Here is a 17054-nt window from a genome sequence, read left to right as displayed (position 1 = left end):
TAACAAAGGCTAAATCAAATAGCCCAAACCTCTGTCCTTTTTTTAAATGTGTGTTTTCATTTGATCTGCAACGTCAGTAATGTAACAACAGAGGAATGTGCCTGTAACTATGATCGACATCCATAATCCGTCAGAATATTATGTCAACATGGATGAGCTCCTTTCTCCAACTTGTTGGAGTGCCTGCTCGCTCGCCCATCAAGTGTGAAACAAAACAACCAAGGGAGTGGCCGAGTTCTGAAAATGTGTCTGTGAATGAGTTTCCCCGCCAATGTCTTTTAAGATCAGGAATAAAGGATAAAAAAAAGACTCTTGAAACAAATTTCTCTTTTTTTGAATTTAAACGTATTAAAAGGATGCAAGTGATGTTGGCAAACAATTGCTACATACATGACTTTTTGAAAGCGGAGTTCTGCTGTGACAGGTTCGGACAGAAGAGGGCAGTATAAGCACGCGGAAAATGAAGCAAGATGAATTCACAGTCATTTTGAAACACGTTTGCTTAAATACCAACCGAAGACATCATCCCAGACATTTTTTTAAAAATCAAAAATGCAACTGAGAAAAATAAATACAAGTCAACCAAGCATCATGAAAACATTCACAACGTGAACAAATTAATATAATTTAAATGAAATCATTCTCAAATGAAAACTGAAAACTTGCTTTCCCGCTTTCTCGCAAGTTTGCCAAAAAACATGAATCAATTTGCATATTGGATATTTGTTATGAAATTTCATGTTAATACTGCGCATTTCCTTTTAAGTTTCATATTGCTTCCCAGGACACACGGCACTTTTGAAATGGACAAATGTACTTTAAAAAAAAAACATTCAAATCAAATAAAAGTAAGAGTCTGAAGCGTCAGCATGTGCACATTACACTAACACGTTGACGCTCAATTTAGCTGAGCTGGCAAACAAAACATGCATTTATGACGATATGATTCAAAACTTTTCTTGATTAAAAAATGTTGATCTCATTTTGTAAATGTTAATAACAAGAGGAGAGTTCTAATGTCAGTGACAACATGGCGGCGGCGACGGCGTCTGCAAGTAAAAAAAAATCACCGGGTTGAGAACCTGTTGGAACATTTTTCCCCCCTTTTAGGAGTTAATGGGCGCCACCATTTTGGCCTCAGCACATCATCGGCAATGAAAAAGACCCCAAAACAATTTTCTGGCTTGTAAATACTTGTGACTCTCTCCAATTATATTTGCTTTGGCCAGCTGTGCGTCCCATGAGGATGGAAACTCCCAACAGTTCAGTTCCGTGTCTGAATATTTAAAATGCACAAGCTGACAGAAATAAACATGTTCCGACTTAAAAGGATTTCTTTAACCAAAACCACCAATTCATCGTCATGTCTTGTTTGGTTGCCAAGCAAGTCTAGGAACCATTTTGTTGCATATTTACACGTTCTGGTTGGCTTCCCTGAACTGCGGCTGGTGACGTGAAACCAGCAGAAAGCACGTCCGTGCTGAACGCAAACCCGTTCTTTGCTTCACTTTTCAAGGCCACCGAGATCGGTCCCGGACGCAACACGGGGACAGTCACAGTCCAGGTCCAGAGTGTCCGCCGGGTCGGGGATCAGTACCTGTGTTGGTGCTCGTAATGCCAGCGGTTGAAGTCGATGTTGAATGCTACGATACTCCCTGAGGCCATCCCGGTGATCAGAGTCCTACGGGGAACATAAATAAATAAACAAATACAATACAATAATAATATAAAATAAAATAATAAACAACATTTTTGTAAAACTGGCCTTTTTTTTTAACCACGATGGAACTGTTTGGGTCAAACGTGACTCCTAAAATATTATTATAATAACATGTGACCCCACGTGGCCTTCCCGGACGTCAGGGGCGGCTCCCACTTTGACGTCACGCTGGGAGCCCCCCAGCGCTGTCGCACGGGGGTCAGACCTGCCTGATGCGCACGAGTGTGCGTGTGTGCACAAAGTGTGTGTGTGTGTGTGTGTGTGTGTGTGTGTGGTCATTTATCACAGCAAAGTGAAAATGGAGAGTTCTGAATTGACAAAGAAGCTAGTGTCAAGTTGACTTGCTACAGGGCACAAGTCTCCACTTTTAAGGGCGCTCCTTTGCTAAGTCAAAGTCAAACTGACAAGTGTGACACAAACAGGCACCATGGTGCTTTATCCTCCGGCAAGACGTTTACAAGTCAAAGAACGTATTTGTTGCAACACTACATTGATTTATAGCTATTTTCTCTTCTAATATCTTGATCGGAGGATATTACAAACAATAAATAAAAGGTGGTGTTTGGCCACTTTCTGCTGACCTTTGGTCATGTGACAGGTCCATGGCTCTGATGGCGGCGTCGCAGGCCGGGTACACGTAGAGCGGCTTGAGGCTGCACGCCTGCCACACTTGGACCACGCCGTTGTCGCCGCCCGTCGCCAGATTGTGCCCGTCGCTGCTCAGCACCATGGCCTGCGCACAAAACACTTCAATAAAACCAGATGAATTTCTGGGCCCTCATTTTGTTGTGCGGCCGCCTGCTGACCCTGGTGCTGTCGCGGAGCTCCATGTGGGCCAACAGCTTGCCGTTGACGCTGAAGTTGCAGAAGCGTCCGCGCTCGTAGTAGACGATGCAGTGGCCCTCGCTGGACACCGAGATGAGCCGCGGCTGCCGCCAGCTCTCGGGAGCCTCCAGCGCCCGCAGCAGGTCCCCCGTGATGGTGTGCACCAGGCACGGACCGTCTGGGAACACACACACCAATGTGGAGCTAGCAGATGAAAAAATGTGTTTTATACCTAGTAAATCGCAACTGCACATGTAGGCTGGCTAACCTTTGGCCCCGCTGATGACCAGCCCCAGCTCGGCACACACCGCCACGCACGCCACTTCCTGGTCGTGACCCGTGAGGACAGCTCGTGGCGCCGGGTAGTCGCCTGCAACAAGGCATGCACTCAAATTATTGCCGTGTACCCGAAAGACCCCACAGTGATGTCTGTCTGATGCAGCACAGTGGATAGGGACCAAGTGCGCCCCCAAGTGGCGTTCAGAAATACAACACCACACTGGGGACATTTCCTGAAATGAGACAAATCTCATTTCAGATCATTATGGTAAATCCTAACACAGAAGTCCTTACATCGCTGCTTCACTCATGAAGACAAGCTAATGCTACTCTTTCGGGCTAATCCCTTCGGTCACATGTGTGAGTGACAAGCTGAGCGCCGCACCCGCCTCCCCCTGTTGGTCGTATAACCACGTCGGCGGTCCAGTCGGCTGGACCGTGATGGATGTGGTCCCACGGAGACCACGCCGGACCCTGAGCCGTGCTGTCAGTGCAGGCAGCTGCTCTGAGGATGATGTGGGGGGTAGGGGTGGGCGAGGGGGGCTTTGATGAGGACAAGTGTCACAGGAAGCCTCTGGGGAGCTAACAAGGGAGCTGGAGCCGCTCACCTGCCCGACAAAAAAAATTCAATCTCTCCGCCTCAGTCGCCTTCACCCTGGGGACCAACGCAACTCGCTCGCCTGGTGGTGGCGTCAGGCTGGAAGGGGGCTGATTGAATCAGAATCACAATTTTAAGGATCTGACACATCCAGACCTCTTTTTGTATTCACATGACCTCAACTCAGAGAGCGCCAAGTGATTAAGTCCAAATTGAGGATTTGGCTTGAAACATGCATAATGAATCGTGAAAAAATACCAGAAAATTAAAATTAAATTAAAAATGACCAGAAAAGGCGTGTAATTGCTTATCTACACCAACAGAGGACTGTAATCCAAGTTTCTGGATGTTCATTTCTTGCTATGGACACACTAATTCAAGCTCCTCCTCATAGTTTTGCAGCAAGATGGCGCCAAAGCTATACTACGTCAGACAGACATGGTTTTGGCAAATTGGCAAATTTGCGAATCACAAAGCACAAATGTGGGTTCAATTTTTAACACCATAAACAATGAAGAAAACAAACTATGAGAATAAAACACTTCAATTAATCGTAGCTTTATTTATAATGTCTTTCACATAATTAAAAAAAAAAACATCATTTACAAAGATAAGAAAAACATTTCAAGGCAAATTAAGTCGCTTACTATAACAAAATTTTGGGGAAAATGTTTTAAATGGGAAATGCTTTAAATTGGATGTCTTAATTTTCCGCTAAAGGGGTTAAAATGACAATTTGGAAAAAGAAAACATCTGCCGTAGTGCACGTTTAATTGTTAAAGAAGACATTTGTGCGAGTGTTGAAGATGCTCGGTAAGCAGCGCGAGCGGCAGGGGAATTCTCTTTTCCCGCTGCAACAAACACGCCAAGCTCTCCTCGGCTAATTGGACTCAGCTCAGCCGAAATTCTTAATTAGCCGTTGCCGCTTCTGTCAACTTCATCAAACCCGGACTTGCGCGCGGAATGTGTGAATCCCCCCACCCCCATTAAAAAACACAAAGCAACTTACCGTTGACGGGGTTGTCGCCGATGATGTGGTGCCTGCCGCTCCAGTACCACAAAAGAAGAGTCGCGTCTCTGGAACCCGACACGATGTAGCAGTCGCCCCCGATGTAGGACTCGGAGCGCGCCAGACACGTCACCACGTCCCAGTGACCGAACACGATCTGGGTCAGCTTTCCTGTTCGGGACAAACGTTGGGTTCAACATGGCGGACGTACGTCTGTCCGCAAATACGGCGATTAAAATACCTTGAAAAAAATGACACTATTATGGTCTGCTTTTTTGTTGTATGTCATGTCTTGTTCTCCTCAAACTACTGCCAAGGAAGACTTAAGAAGATTTAGATCTTAAGTATCGGAGACTGGTATCGTCAGGCTCAATGAGTATCCGATACCTTCAAATATATGCAACTGGTACTCTGTCAGTCAACGTGAATTAACAAAGGACATTTTCACACTTGTTTTAAACATGAAAAATGTCATTTCTCTAATTTGATTTCATTTTTGCTAATTTTATGAGTGCACCTTATGAGGCCCATCTTTGCCGTCGTCAGTCCGCCTCTATTCAAACTGTCTCCTTACCGGGTTGTTATTAAAATGTGGATGTGATGTCTCAAAGTGCTTGAGGGGAATCAATTAGCCGTCGTCCCTCTCACGAATAGCCGAGCTGTACTGCATTAGGATGCGGGTGTTCCGCAGGGAACGGCACGCCAAAGTATTGACAGCGTCATCCACGCGCCAGCGCGCCCACCTTTTGCGCGCCCCACCTGTCTCGGAGGAGTACACGCGGAAGCTCTTGTCCCAGAAGCCGCACGCCAGGATGTAGCGGTTGTCAGCTGTCACCACAAAGCATTGCGTGCTGATCTGGATGCTCTGGTCCACTAAGTCTGTGATCTGACGCTTGTTGCTCGCAGCACCGTTGGCTGCGGCAAAGGAGGACACGCGCACGACACGTGTCAACACCAGACGTTACAAGCGGCATGTAGTACGTTTCACGAGGCGCCGGTACCGGCGGAATAAGTAGAAGGACTCACCGATCAGCGGGTCCATCTCGATTGGGAGATGATGAGCCTGCTCCAGGGAATATCCTGGTGCTCCTCGGAGGCCTGGAAGAAAAAAGACACATTTGGTCCAGTTTGAGTGATGGGAAGCAAACCAGAACAAATACTTTATTACTGTATTTTAGCTTTTCGAGATGCAAATTTCCAAAAAGAGATTCAAGCAGTTTATTGCCACTCTCAAAGCGCATTTCCTCTCTGCCCAAAATGGCGGCCGGCTGCGGTCCGCAGCTGCCCTCATTAGGGCGCTAGCCTCCCTCTCTTCGTGTTTTCCACTTTGACAGCTGGGAAGTGTGAGGAGAATGTGCGCCGGAGCCTCAGCCTGATTTCCAAGCAAGCATTGCGTTGGCCCCCTGACCCGGAGGTGGCGGCGCCGTTCTGGGGTGGGGGGGCGAGAGTGGGGCGCCGCAGTTCACACGCCGGCAAGAGGCAACATGTGGAAACACTCTTCACCTGCCCGGGTGTGTTTTTTTTTTACGGGCGAGCCCCGCCACTCACCGAGCGTGTTGTGCCATCGGTTGACGGCGAAGAGGCGACTGCACGTGACGGTGACCACGGCCGGCACGGCGAGGTGCGGCAGCGTGTTGGCGGCCACGTGCGTCACCGGCGAGTTGGACGGGAACTTCAGCACCATGATGACGTCCTGCTGCAGCTGGTCCTTGAACATCAGCGGACTCTGAGAAGACACCAGGTAGCGTGCAATTTAGTTATCATTTGAAACGGAACCCGGGTGTCAACGTTGCCGTGACGACCAAGACACAGCTCGCCGTTAGACGATGCCAAGGCTCCTCATTGTTGCAGATTTTACTCACATCAATATTTTATATTACAAAATGATATATAAATTATATACTATATAAATAATATTATATATTTTAACTGATTAATTATAAAATAATTTGATATATTGATATTTTTCTTACCCATTTGTTTTAAATCAACATATCTGACAGATAAAAGAAAAAAAGAATTCCAATATGGCCCTCGAGCTATACTTTGCTCACTTCTGATGTAAGGTGTGCTATCATTCTTAATCTTTGGGGTGATTGGACAAAAGCATGTCACATATTATGAAATTCATTAAATTGTAAGCGGGGGGGGGGGGGGGGGGGGCATAACATGTCTCCTTTAAATCATCCAGCCATGTTTTTTTTCCCTCCTTCCTCTCCCAGCATGCTCTCTGCTCTCACCAGGTGCATGGCGGAGCTGCGTGGAGGATGTGGCTCGATGAGCAAGTGAGATGGCGTCTGTCCAAAGCTCCGGATCTGCGCCTCCGTGGCCTGCGGGTGGGAAAGAAAGCGAGAGAACGAGAGAGAGAGAGAGAGAGAGAGAGAGAGAGAGAGAGAGAGAGAGAGAGAGCTGCTGTCAGAGTGGATATGCGTCAAAGTGATGGGTCAATGCGCTACTTGCACTGCAGTGGGGGGGGGGCACTCGTGGACCCCGCCCCCTCCCTATCCTCACCCGCCTCACCCTGCAGAGTCATCCAAGTGTTAGTATGGAAGAGACAGGCCTTTTCCTATTAACATGCTTGGCTTAACCCCCCCCCCCCCCTCCCCTCGCTTCCCCATTTGCAGGCGCGAGGGGCCCCCGCTTGCGCGAACGCTAACCCGGACTGACATCCCAGCCAGCCAGCCGGGCAGCCAGGCAGGCAGGCAGGCAGGCAGGCCGGCCGCTGCGCTGCTCCGTGTTATTGTGCGGAAGACAAAGAAAAGGCCGTGTGCAAACGGAGAACATGTTTACCAACGCTAAAATAAAGTCAAAAGTACAGGAGGGTCGTTTCGAAGGCGGGGGCTTCACATATGCGAGCGAAGCGATACTTTGGCACTTCCTCCGTCTCACGAGATCAACTGCAATGCAAAGCTTCTTTAGCGTGGGGACTTCAAATCGCACGCAGCCAATGGGCAGCACATGCCAGGGCCGCACGAGACGTTCCGAGGTGATTCTGGATGAGGACAGGCCACCTGCGAGTGCCCCCAAGTCTAACAAGTCACTTTCAATCTGGCACAAGGCTGCTGTCACACTGCACTGAAAAAGATTCACGCCAGTTGTTGCCGAGCACATTTGGTTGGGCAGAGAAATAAAGGCGCCATCCGTGTGCCTGCATCATTTCTGACACGTCACGCTAAAAACATTTTAGCATTTGAAAAGTATCACTTTAGAATTTCTTATACCATTGCTGCCAAGAATTCAAATGCAAATGCTAAATACTGTCATTATAAATTGAGATTTAATTATAGATTTCACTTGACTCTTACAGATCAAATGACAAAAAAAAAATACACAAGCAAAAGATGTTGCCTGAGCTTTTGGAAGCAGTGCCGTGGAGCTTCGGCATGCAACACAACGAGTCAACAACATCAAGCGTGTGAGACAGACAGACAGAAGGAGGACGCGCCCTCTGCTTGACCCGCTAAGCAGCGTGGGATCACCTGAAGTCGACAACTCAAAGTGGAAGGAATACTGCTGAAGGAAGCCAGGACAACCACTCACTCTCCTGCGCTTTAGCGCCATAAACATACACACGCTAAATCCACGTCGCCCCCAAAAACGGATGCACTCTTTAATTGGCCGTTACTGACCCAATTTAGGGGAGCGAGGGCGCCAATATTTGATGACTATTTTGTTTTCATATTTTTATCACCCCCCCCCCACACACACGTGATGTCCATTGTCCTCCACATGACTTTCTTTAACTCATTCACTGCCAAGCCAGCATCGTCTATAACCATCAATGGCACTGAACGATGACACATTTTCCAATACGACCTTGTGTGTGCTACAACTCAAGCTTTTTTGTCTTTGTCATCTCATAAACACTCAATGATGGGAGGGGGGGCTAAAAGTTTGACTGATGATGAATTTGTCCGTCCCGTCCCGAGCGGTGGGAAAGCGACGCTCTGGGCTGTCATGTTTTTGGGAAGCTGTCACGCCCCCTCCAACGGGGCGCCCCCACCTGACAAGCGGCCTACGCTCGCATTTCCTGACGTGCCCACGCTGTCGTGGCCGTTTACGTAATTCGTCAGCTGTCAGCCGGCCGCGGGTGAATCAATACGGCCGTTTTCCGACTTTTTCCGCGGGATTTAGAGGAAAATCATCCGTCTGCCTACAAAGGGATAATTGTGTATTTTTGAACGCTGGAATAAGCAAACATGAGCTCATTCTGTTTTTGTAAACAAGGGGCACGCTTTTCCAGCGAGAAACACAATTCTTAATTGGTGTTAAGAAGATTTTAACTAGATCGGTCACAATGAGCCGGCTCGCCCTCCAATGTTTATCTTGACATCCAATGTTCATCTCGCCACAATTAGACTTGACAATTGGCAGCCATGCAGATTAAAAAAAAAAAAAAAAAAAAAAAAAAACATCAAACCAATAACAAAAAAAATGGCGCCGGGATCAAGCAAATCTTGGCGTGAGCCATTTGCATAATGGTCACTTGATAAATAAAGGCGCGACTGGAAGTGACAGTATATAAATGAGTTGTTTTGCAGGCGGCAGATGGCGGCTATCACAGGAAAAGGGACTCGTCCCGCAAAAGAGCCACAATGCACGGCAGCTGCCACCACGGCCGCAATTAAGCTATTCACAAGTGGCACGCCGCAGCTCATAGATATTCAATTAATGCGAGGAGAACAAGGAGAAGCACCCGCTTGCCTATTGACGGCCTGACCTCTGCCCATTGATCACAGTCATTGATCCCGTTGAAAGGCGAGCCCCGTTTGGATGATGAGTCACTCACAAACGCCGAGCGCGTGCCGGGACGCACCCTGACGGGAAGTTATGCCGGCCGTGAGTGATAGAATGGGGGAGGGGAGGGCCTTGGTCGCCATGGAGACAAGTATTGTACAGTACAGCAGGCTAATCCCACGTGTATCTTGTTCATCTGTCACAAATTCATCATATCACGTTGGGAAAGATTAAATGCAAATATGGTTGACTAAAAGTTAAATACAACTGAAGCACAAAATATTCTGTTGCGCATTCAATAATCTAGTCAGATTTATTACATTTTGCTATAATGTATGAGTTTTATAAATCCACTTGAAAAAATATAAAAAATATTAACAAATGTATCACATACATTTATTAAGAAATATTTATTTTATTAACTTGCAAATTTAGCAATTTTAGTTTGAGTTATTTTCTCACTTTTAGTTAACTCTAATAACCCCACTGCATATGTGTGTGTGTACCTCTCTGGTCAAAGGATCTGCGATGGCGTCCAGGCTGACGGCGCCCTCGTAGGTCAGGTGGTGAAAGACGTTGAGGGCGCGCACGGCCTCGGGCCCGCGCTGCTTGTAGCCGAAAAGGAGGTCAATCCACTGATGCAGCTGACACGACACAAACTCGCTCTCCAGCGCCTGCCCGACCAGCACAGGGGCCAATTAGAACACGCCGGCGCGCACACACGCGTCCAGAAGAGATGACACACGTTGTCCGTTTGCATTCCGAGGCGCTCCGATGCGCCCGTGACCTCGCGGGACCTTGCGGCAACAGCAAAACGCACCGGACAATACATTAGGTACACCCATGGGCAACAGCTGGGGGCATTCAGACCTCCGCCAAGGCCACACGATTCAAATTTTGGATCAACTGCAGAGAAATAGTAATTTCAGGAAATTTGTCAATAAGATTCATGTATTGTTCAGCGAGAAATGAATCTGACCTAAAGGGAAAAAGGGGGAAATAAAAATCGGACTTGAAAATTTTAAAACTTTTAAATGCATTTTTTAAATGCCCTCAAGAGTGACAAATTTGCTCATCACATATAAGCATCATTTATTAGATTTAAACATTTGCTATGAAATTAAAGGTGATGTATTTGACTTTTAAAAAATGTTGCTGAGGTTAAAAAAGGTACAAAAAAAAAGTATAGTCAGGAAAAATGTGGAGTAAGCATTTTTACAGGAAAAATATTTTATAGGATCACAAAAGAAAATCATTTTGCATTCTATCTTGTGACTGCATTTGATTGGCTTAAGTGCAGCTCATGTGCAAGAGCGAGCGCCACTCCAATGTGCTGCGCTGCTATCAGCTCGTGCACTAAAAAAAAAAAAAAAGCTCATCATTTTGGAAGACAAATGGTTGCAATGCTAACCGGGATCCAATTTAGTGTAAAACGAGCCTGATAAATGACCGGCGAGGGCGTGCGTATTCCTCCGCCGTGTGCGTGCGTAAGCAGAGAGCGTAGAGAAGACGGCCGGCCAGCAGGCAGGCTGATGAATGCGAGCGTGCGAGCGAGCGAGCGCCGAGCTGTACCGGGCTCGGCCCGAGCGCCGTGCGGAAAACAGCCATTAGCAACACAGGCTGTGCACACACATACACACATGTATTCGCGCATGCACACACAATCGCACGCACACACACACACACACACACACGCAGGCAGGCTGAGTTTGCCACAGGGCATGTCACCGCAATTGGAAGTGGCACATGCAAAGATAGAAAGTGGGAGGAAGCGAGGGAGGGAAAGAGAAAGACAAGGGAGAAAGGCGGGGGGTGGGGGGGTGCAGAGCCCAACCAAATCAGAAAGGAGGCGAGACTAGAACAAAAGAAGAACAAAAATGGCGGCAGAGAGAAGATGGCGATTGCATTGCGCGCAGTCGGCGTCACGGCACACGTGCGCGCTCGCTAGGCTGGCCGGCCGGCCGGCCGACTGAGGAAAGGTCAGCCCTGTAAGAGCAGCCCGCATGTGTCACTCAGGCTGAAAAGGTCAAGCGTGTTCTGCCCGTGTTTGGCCAGCCAGCCAAGAAGGAAAAACTCCAAAAAGGCTGGCAAAAGGATGGAAAATCCATCCATCCATCCAACTGGCGCTTCAAGGAGCATTGATAAGAATCTCCTTGGGTACAATGCTCACCATTCTGTTGATCCTCACAAAGTCTTCAGGGGTCCTGGCCCAGGCCGGCAGGTCCACGTCGCCCACGGCGGCGCCGTCTTCCCGCATTCCCAGATGGTAGCCGTTGGAGTTGACCAGCATCTCCGGCAGGTAGAAGAACTCCGGGATCAGCTCCTGCAAGTGGGGTGGACACAATTTCGATTATTTTGCCTATTTCATTTAGTATTTTTAAACTAAAATTTAAAATTAATTATCTTCAATCTCTTTTGACCAAATTAGGACAATTATATTTTTTTTCTGAGAAATGTTATTTGTCAATTCCCACTGTGGTCTGTTTATTTAAATTTGCCTTTTTAATGTTTATTTTAAGAGGAAAAAAGTAGAGCAAGAAGAAGACGCAGAAAGCAGCCCAGCGAGAAGAAGGTGAAAGGTAACGCAAACACGGCAAACAGCGGGGTGTGAAAACTGAGAGCTGGTGTTTTTTTTCTTTCACGCTTATTATGATCCACCAAAGTGTTAGCGTGTGAAATTGAAGTGGAAGTGAGTCATTGTTGTCGATGTCGAACGTGACGGTGGAGGAAGCTGGCAACAGCTGCTGAAATTCTTGGCGTGGAAATCTCGCATCGTGATTGACAAGCTGAGATCGGAATGAGCTACCGTCCCTTTAAGAAGGTCTGCGCTTTCGTGCGAGCGTGAGGGCGCAATGAGGCGTCTGCACACTCGGAATGTTCACGTCGGCCGTGCCTGCGCCTGCCAAATTGCGCCTGGGCGACGGTTGAGGTCTTGTTTCCGTCTGACTCGAGAGGTCAGAGTGGTCAGCTAACCACGGCCGGGACATGGCGACTCGCTCTCGTGGTGGTCACGACCGCTGGAGGTTAATGAAGGAGAGACCCCGGGAAAAACAAGAGGCCTTTTTTTTTTCTTCTTTAAATCAGGCAGCCCGATGGCCACCTCTGTCTACCGGGCCTCGGATGACCTCCCACCTGACTCTCGGTTCAATTCTTGACAGCTGCCAGGTGGCGCCGCCTGCTGTTTGTGAGGACGCTTCATTAGCAATACCGCGAATCGGGTGGCTGGTATCGGCGGCCTCGACGAGAACCCGATACTCTGAACTAAGGCCGATACTACAACCTGTATGGCTAATTTTGACACACCTCCTTACACTTGGCTGGGTAAGAAATGAATTTTTAAATGAGCGCCACTGTTATTGGAGCTCGCAGCCGTGGACTGGCAACACGGTGTTGTTGTGCAGGGTGCATTTTGTTAACAGGGTGCGGCGTGAGCGAGGACAACCTCTGTGCCGACATGGAGAAGAAGTGCCTTTCAAAGGCCTCTTGTCATTAATGCTTTATTAATTGCCGGCGGGCAGAGCGCCCGCTACCAGGCTCCTCTCCGAAGAGGATGACACTTTGAGGTCAGCGCCCGCCCGCCTGCCCGCTCGCCTGCCTGCGTTGGTTCGTGTTAAGCACTCAGGCAACAAATCAGCAGGGTTCAGCGTTTTTTCTGCTTTGCATTCTTTTTCTTTGGCTCTTTGTTCAAGCGCCTGCGATCAGAGATTTTTATTTGATTTTTTTTGGCCTGGAAAGCTGACGAAAATGTGGATTTTTTTTATTTTGAGGGGATTCCCGTGTGAAGGTTTCTCGGTTTGAACACGGTATTTATAATTTATAGAATATTTGAACGTGCTGCCGGAGCGCACAGCCAGGCATGCGCTGGCTAGTCACCATATTAGGTACACCTACACCATCGAGCATAAGAGAAAGCCAAAGCCCGCCTTCGAAGCTCACCCTGACGTCGGAGGTGTCTCGTTGACAGTTCCTCCACGAGCGGGCGATGGAGGAAAAGATGCGGTCCGGGTGGTCAAATTTATCATCGTTGGCGCTGAGAAACAAGCTGGTGAACGGCTCCTGAACAAACAAACAAACAAAGGGACAGCAAAGTTTTTGTGAGTTTTTGTTCTTCGACGGCAGACAAAGCTCATTTGCTTCAAACTTGAATTCAAAACCCCGGCTCCAGTTTAAAAGCCAAATTTGAACCGCTGACCTTTCACCTGACTCCAAACTGCAATTTGAGCTCCAAATCCTAATTTTATAGCTAACCTCGTTTTCAGTCCTCAGCGTATGGATCAGCTCTTCCCCGGGGGGGGTGAAATTAACGAGCTTTCTGGCCGAGTAAAACGAGCGTTGATGATAATTGGCTCAAATGAGGTTTTTTTTGGGTTGTTTTTTTCCTGACAGGGCGTCGGCGGGCATCGGGAAGCAACGAATTGTGTGAGCCAAACCCGCAGAGGCCAATCTAGGCGCTGTCAAGGGAAGCTGCTCAGTTCATCAGCAGCCGCTTCCGACTAATGATGGCGGCTTTCAGCTCTCGGACTTCCTCAAACAACTTGCGCCGCCTCCTCCGGTAAACGAGGAGCAGAGTAAGCGTGATGGACACGTTTGCAAGGCTGAAGCGCATAAACCTGTCACCCCCGCCCGCCCTGCCTCGCCCGCCCGCCGGCCGGCGCCCCCACCCAACTTCCTCCCGCCCCTAGCAAATCATGAGCCAGCCACTCTTTATTTAGCGCACATATGCCGCTTTACTGGCCTGTGAAATGTGTTTTTTTGGGGGGGGGGGGGCGCCAATAGAGACGTAGCGGCGTCATCGGCCCTGACAAGTGACGACGTGCTAACGCTAACTGGCGAATAAGGAGGGAGAGAGAGAGGCTGTCGGGCGGGGAACCTTTGTTTTGTTTTTTTATTTGTTTATTTTTTCCCGTCGCTCACCATTAGGGTCGGACATTTTGGAAATGAGAATTAACAGGAAGTGATGGCAAACAAGAAGAATATACCAGGAAATTGCAAAATTATGGATGGTGGGGTGGAGAAAGAGAGAGAGAGAGAGAGGGTTGGTAGATGGAATTTTTTGGTTTTCTTTTTTTTTTTAAGAAGTCACTTGATTGGTGGAAATTTGTTTTGTCTTGGGCTCTTTTTTTTATTTTTTATTTTACATCACAAAATCCCAACATTTGAGCAGGGGTGTGTAGACTTTTAGAACCACTTTAGAAATCGGGGAAATTTGCATCCCAACTTACCATCCGGACGAGCCAGTGCAGCGCGCAGGCGGCGGTGGAGCAGAAGCTTGGGTAATGGTACGGCGGCGTCTGGTCGTCGGCCCACGACTCGAAGCGCTCGGCGAAGAAGGCGGCGCGTTTCGGGTTGAGAGCGCCGATGGGCTGCCGGGGGAGGGGAGCGGGGAAAGCAACAAACAAAGATCTCAGCCAAGAATTTTCTGTCTTAAGTATCAGTGGTTAGTATCGACAGCCTTCACAAGCATCTAACATTTTAGTGCAGGCACGTGCCCAAACCAAATCCATCCCCCAAATACATTTGATGCCAACATAATGAATTCAAACGTGCCACCGTTCGAAGCAAGCAACCGGGCGGTTTTTCACCGGCATTGTATCTAATGCACGAAGCGAGCTCTTTTGCCCTTTCCGCCTCCTCGAGGCCGCCCGATGGCTGCCATTAAGCATACGCTTAGCCGCCGATAAATTGCTTTCTCTGCCTTTTCAATCAAGCCTGCCAATACCAAAGCCCGCAAGGCACACCACCGGTCAATATTAATACACTCGCCATGACCCAGTCAGTCACAGAGAAGGATGAGGGTAGCGAGGAGGAAGGGGGGGGCGGGGGGCTAATCAATGGCAGCTTTCTTGCCTGCGAGCCGCGACGTGAGCAAACGAGGGCGTTTGGGTCCCGACTTACATCTGGTCACACAGCCAAGAAGAAGTTTATTGAGATCCGCGTGGATTTACGAGGTGATAATAGCCCCGCATGCGACTCGTCTCGGGCCCGGCTGGGGCGCGACGCATCTCGCACACCGTAAAAAGGCAACGGCCCATTCCAAAGTTGGCCAACCACTGAAATGAGTTCGTTACCGACGACATTTTACTCAACAAATTTGATGTTTTTTTTTTTTTTAATTCAAATTATTTTTTTAATTTGATTTTTATTCAAACCCTAATTTAGAATCTTATCTCAGTCTTTGAGTCCCAAGTTGAAAGCGTAACTCTGGTTGAAAACACACCTAGTTTGCCTAAAATGGAGCCAGCCTTTCTGTCCCTCCGATGACTAAAGTCTCTGCTGTGGCTTTCGAGCTCTTTGAGCAGGAAAATGGCGCCTAAATAGAAGCGTCCGTCGCCGGCTTTGAAATGAAGCCCAAACAGAGCGGGCGCCTTTGCCGAGCAAATCCGGCTCGGCCCGTCACAATCGCACAGTGTTGCTCTCGGGAGCGATGGCGTGTGAAGTCGACTGAGAGGCTCCTACACATTGTGGAGGAAAAAGAAAACAAACAGTCATCTTTCCTCTCCGCCGAAAAGTCAAATTCAATTAAAGTTGAGGCGAGGGGCCTTTGCACGCCCCCGACTTGGATGAGCGTTTCAAGGAAAACCCAATGCCAACAGAGGCATGAACGCAGCTGCACATCTATGCCTGTAGGGGGCGCCTATAATTTGTTTTGAAATTATTTATATTGTATTATTTTTTTATTGAGCGTTGGGTGGGGCGTGGATTGAATCGATTTTAGCGGCCACACCCACAACATTCCAAAAGAAGAGCGATATGTCATCTCATGCTCAACCTGCTGAAATATAAAGCAACAAAAATACGATTAAAACTTTAGAACGTTCTGCTTGTGAAACACAATCTGCACGTTGCACTTTAGATATCACAAGGAATTAAGCCATCGGGACACGTCAGATTTGTTTGCGCTCGCCTTGTCGCATGCAATCAGCCGCATTACGGGAAGAGGGGGGGGGGCCTTCACAAAAAGTTCAAACCGCACGAGATGAAATGACACGCTATCTCTTCTCTGATTGGCTGGGAGGAATCACATGGTCTTCCTGTTATTTCGCATTGGTGCTTTCTTGAAATGGAATCCTGACACCTAGAAATTTGAAATTTGCAGCCTCCTTTCCCCCAAACATTTGACCCCAGTGAAGCCTTTTTGGAATGCCGTCGCTGGTTCTCTACGGTTGGACGTCATCGCTGACACGTTGCGCAAAGTGACACAAAGCTTTTTGACTCACAACTATTTGCAGTGAGCGTTACGCAACGTGCCGACGGATGAAGCCGCAGACGTTGCGTGTGACTCGAGGAAAACTCCCATCAGGTGATTGCGCAGCTATGAAGAACGTCGGCCGTCAGCCGCTTGTCAAGTCATCAGGAAATAATCATTAGTGTCTAACGTGCAAGGCTCGGTGAAGACCTGCCATGCAAATATGCGGCGCTCGGGCCCGCGGGCGGCGCCTTTCGCGGCCGCTAATTGTCGGCGTGCAGGTGAGCGCAATACGTGGGCTGCATACGTGGGAAAGGATTCTGCCGTACGGTATGTCATCTATTATGGAGCTGGGGTGGGTGGGGGAGCCGCGGGGGGTCCAAGGACAACTGTCAAGTGTTGCGGGCCTGTGAACTCATGCTAATGAAGGCAGCTCAGGTATGCAAGCAGCACGGGCAGGCGGATGTCACCCGAATACATTACAATACATAACTGTCTGCCTGCGAGGGGGATGGGGGGGGCAGATGGACGTCCAGCAGGCCGGATGCAAACGTGGACTAAAAGAAGCAAGACGCCCACCCAAATCAATTGAAATGAATTGATAAACGGGAAAACGTTGGTGTGGCTTTCAGAGGGGTTGTGGCCTCGTCGAGCCAGTCAGGTTGGATTAGTGTTTGTGCCTTCTGCGTGCGTCTTCCCA

At 48.4% G+C, this 17054-nt stretch overlaps 1 protein-coding gene across 3 annotated transcripts in view; it reads right to left on the bottom strand.

Annotated features, from left to right (window-relative positions):
• Positions 1-319: 319 nt before the first annotated feature.
• The window catches only part of nbeab (neurobeachin b), an 87203-nt gene continuing 70468 nt past the window's right edge, over positions 320-17054 (bottom strand). For 2 of the 3 annotated variants that reach the window (XM_088380553.1, XM_088380554.1), the window contains 13 exons: positions 14391-14531; positions 13105-13224; positions 11339-11491; positions 9675-9842; positions 6672-6761; positions 5980-6157; positions 5458-5529; positions 5191-5346; positions 4432-4602; positions 2814-2915; positions 2527-2723; positions 2302-2453; positions 320-1681 (listed from right to left, as the gene is read on the bottom strand). In XM_088380553.1, coding sequence (XP_088236679.1) covers positions 1591-1681; positions 2302-2453; positions 2527-2723; positions 2814-2915; positions 4432-4602; positions 5191-5346; positions 5458-5529; positions 5980-6157; positions 6672-6761; positions 9675-9842; positions 11339-11491; positions 13105-13224; positions 14391-14531 — 1791 coding nt within the window. In that variant the 3' untranslated portion in view covers positions 320-1590. Of the gene's footprint in view, positions 1682-2301; positions 2454-2526; positions 2724-2813; positions 2916-4431; positions 4603-5190; positions 5347-5457; positions 5530-5979; positions 6158-6671; positions 6762-9674; positions 9843-9913; positions 10075-11338; positions 11492-13104; positions 13225-14390; positions 14532-17054 lie in introns of those variants that run through there. The other variant, XR_015859388.1, reaches the window with a different exon arrangement.

The sequence above is a fragment of the Syngnathus floridae genome, chromosome 7, assembly GCF_059516105.1.
Source record: "Syngnathus floridae isolate MCC-2025c chromosome 7, RoL_Sflo_1.0, whole genome shotgun sequence".
Lineage (NCBI taxonomy): Eukaryota > Metazoa > Chordata > Actinopteri > Syngnathiformes > Syngnathidae > Syngnathus > Syngnathus floridae.
Note: the sequence above shows the minus strand (reverse complement) of the source record. Positions and strands in the feature narration are given on the sequence as shown.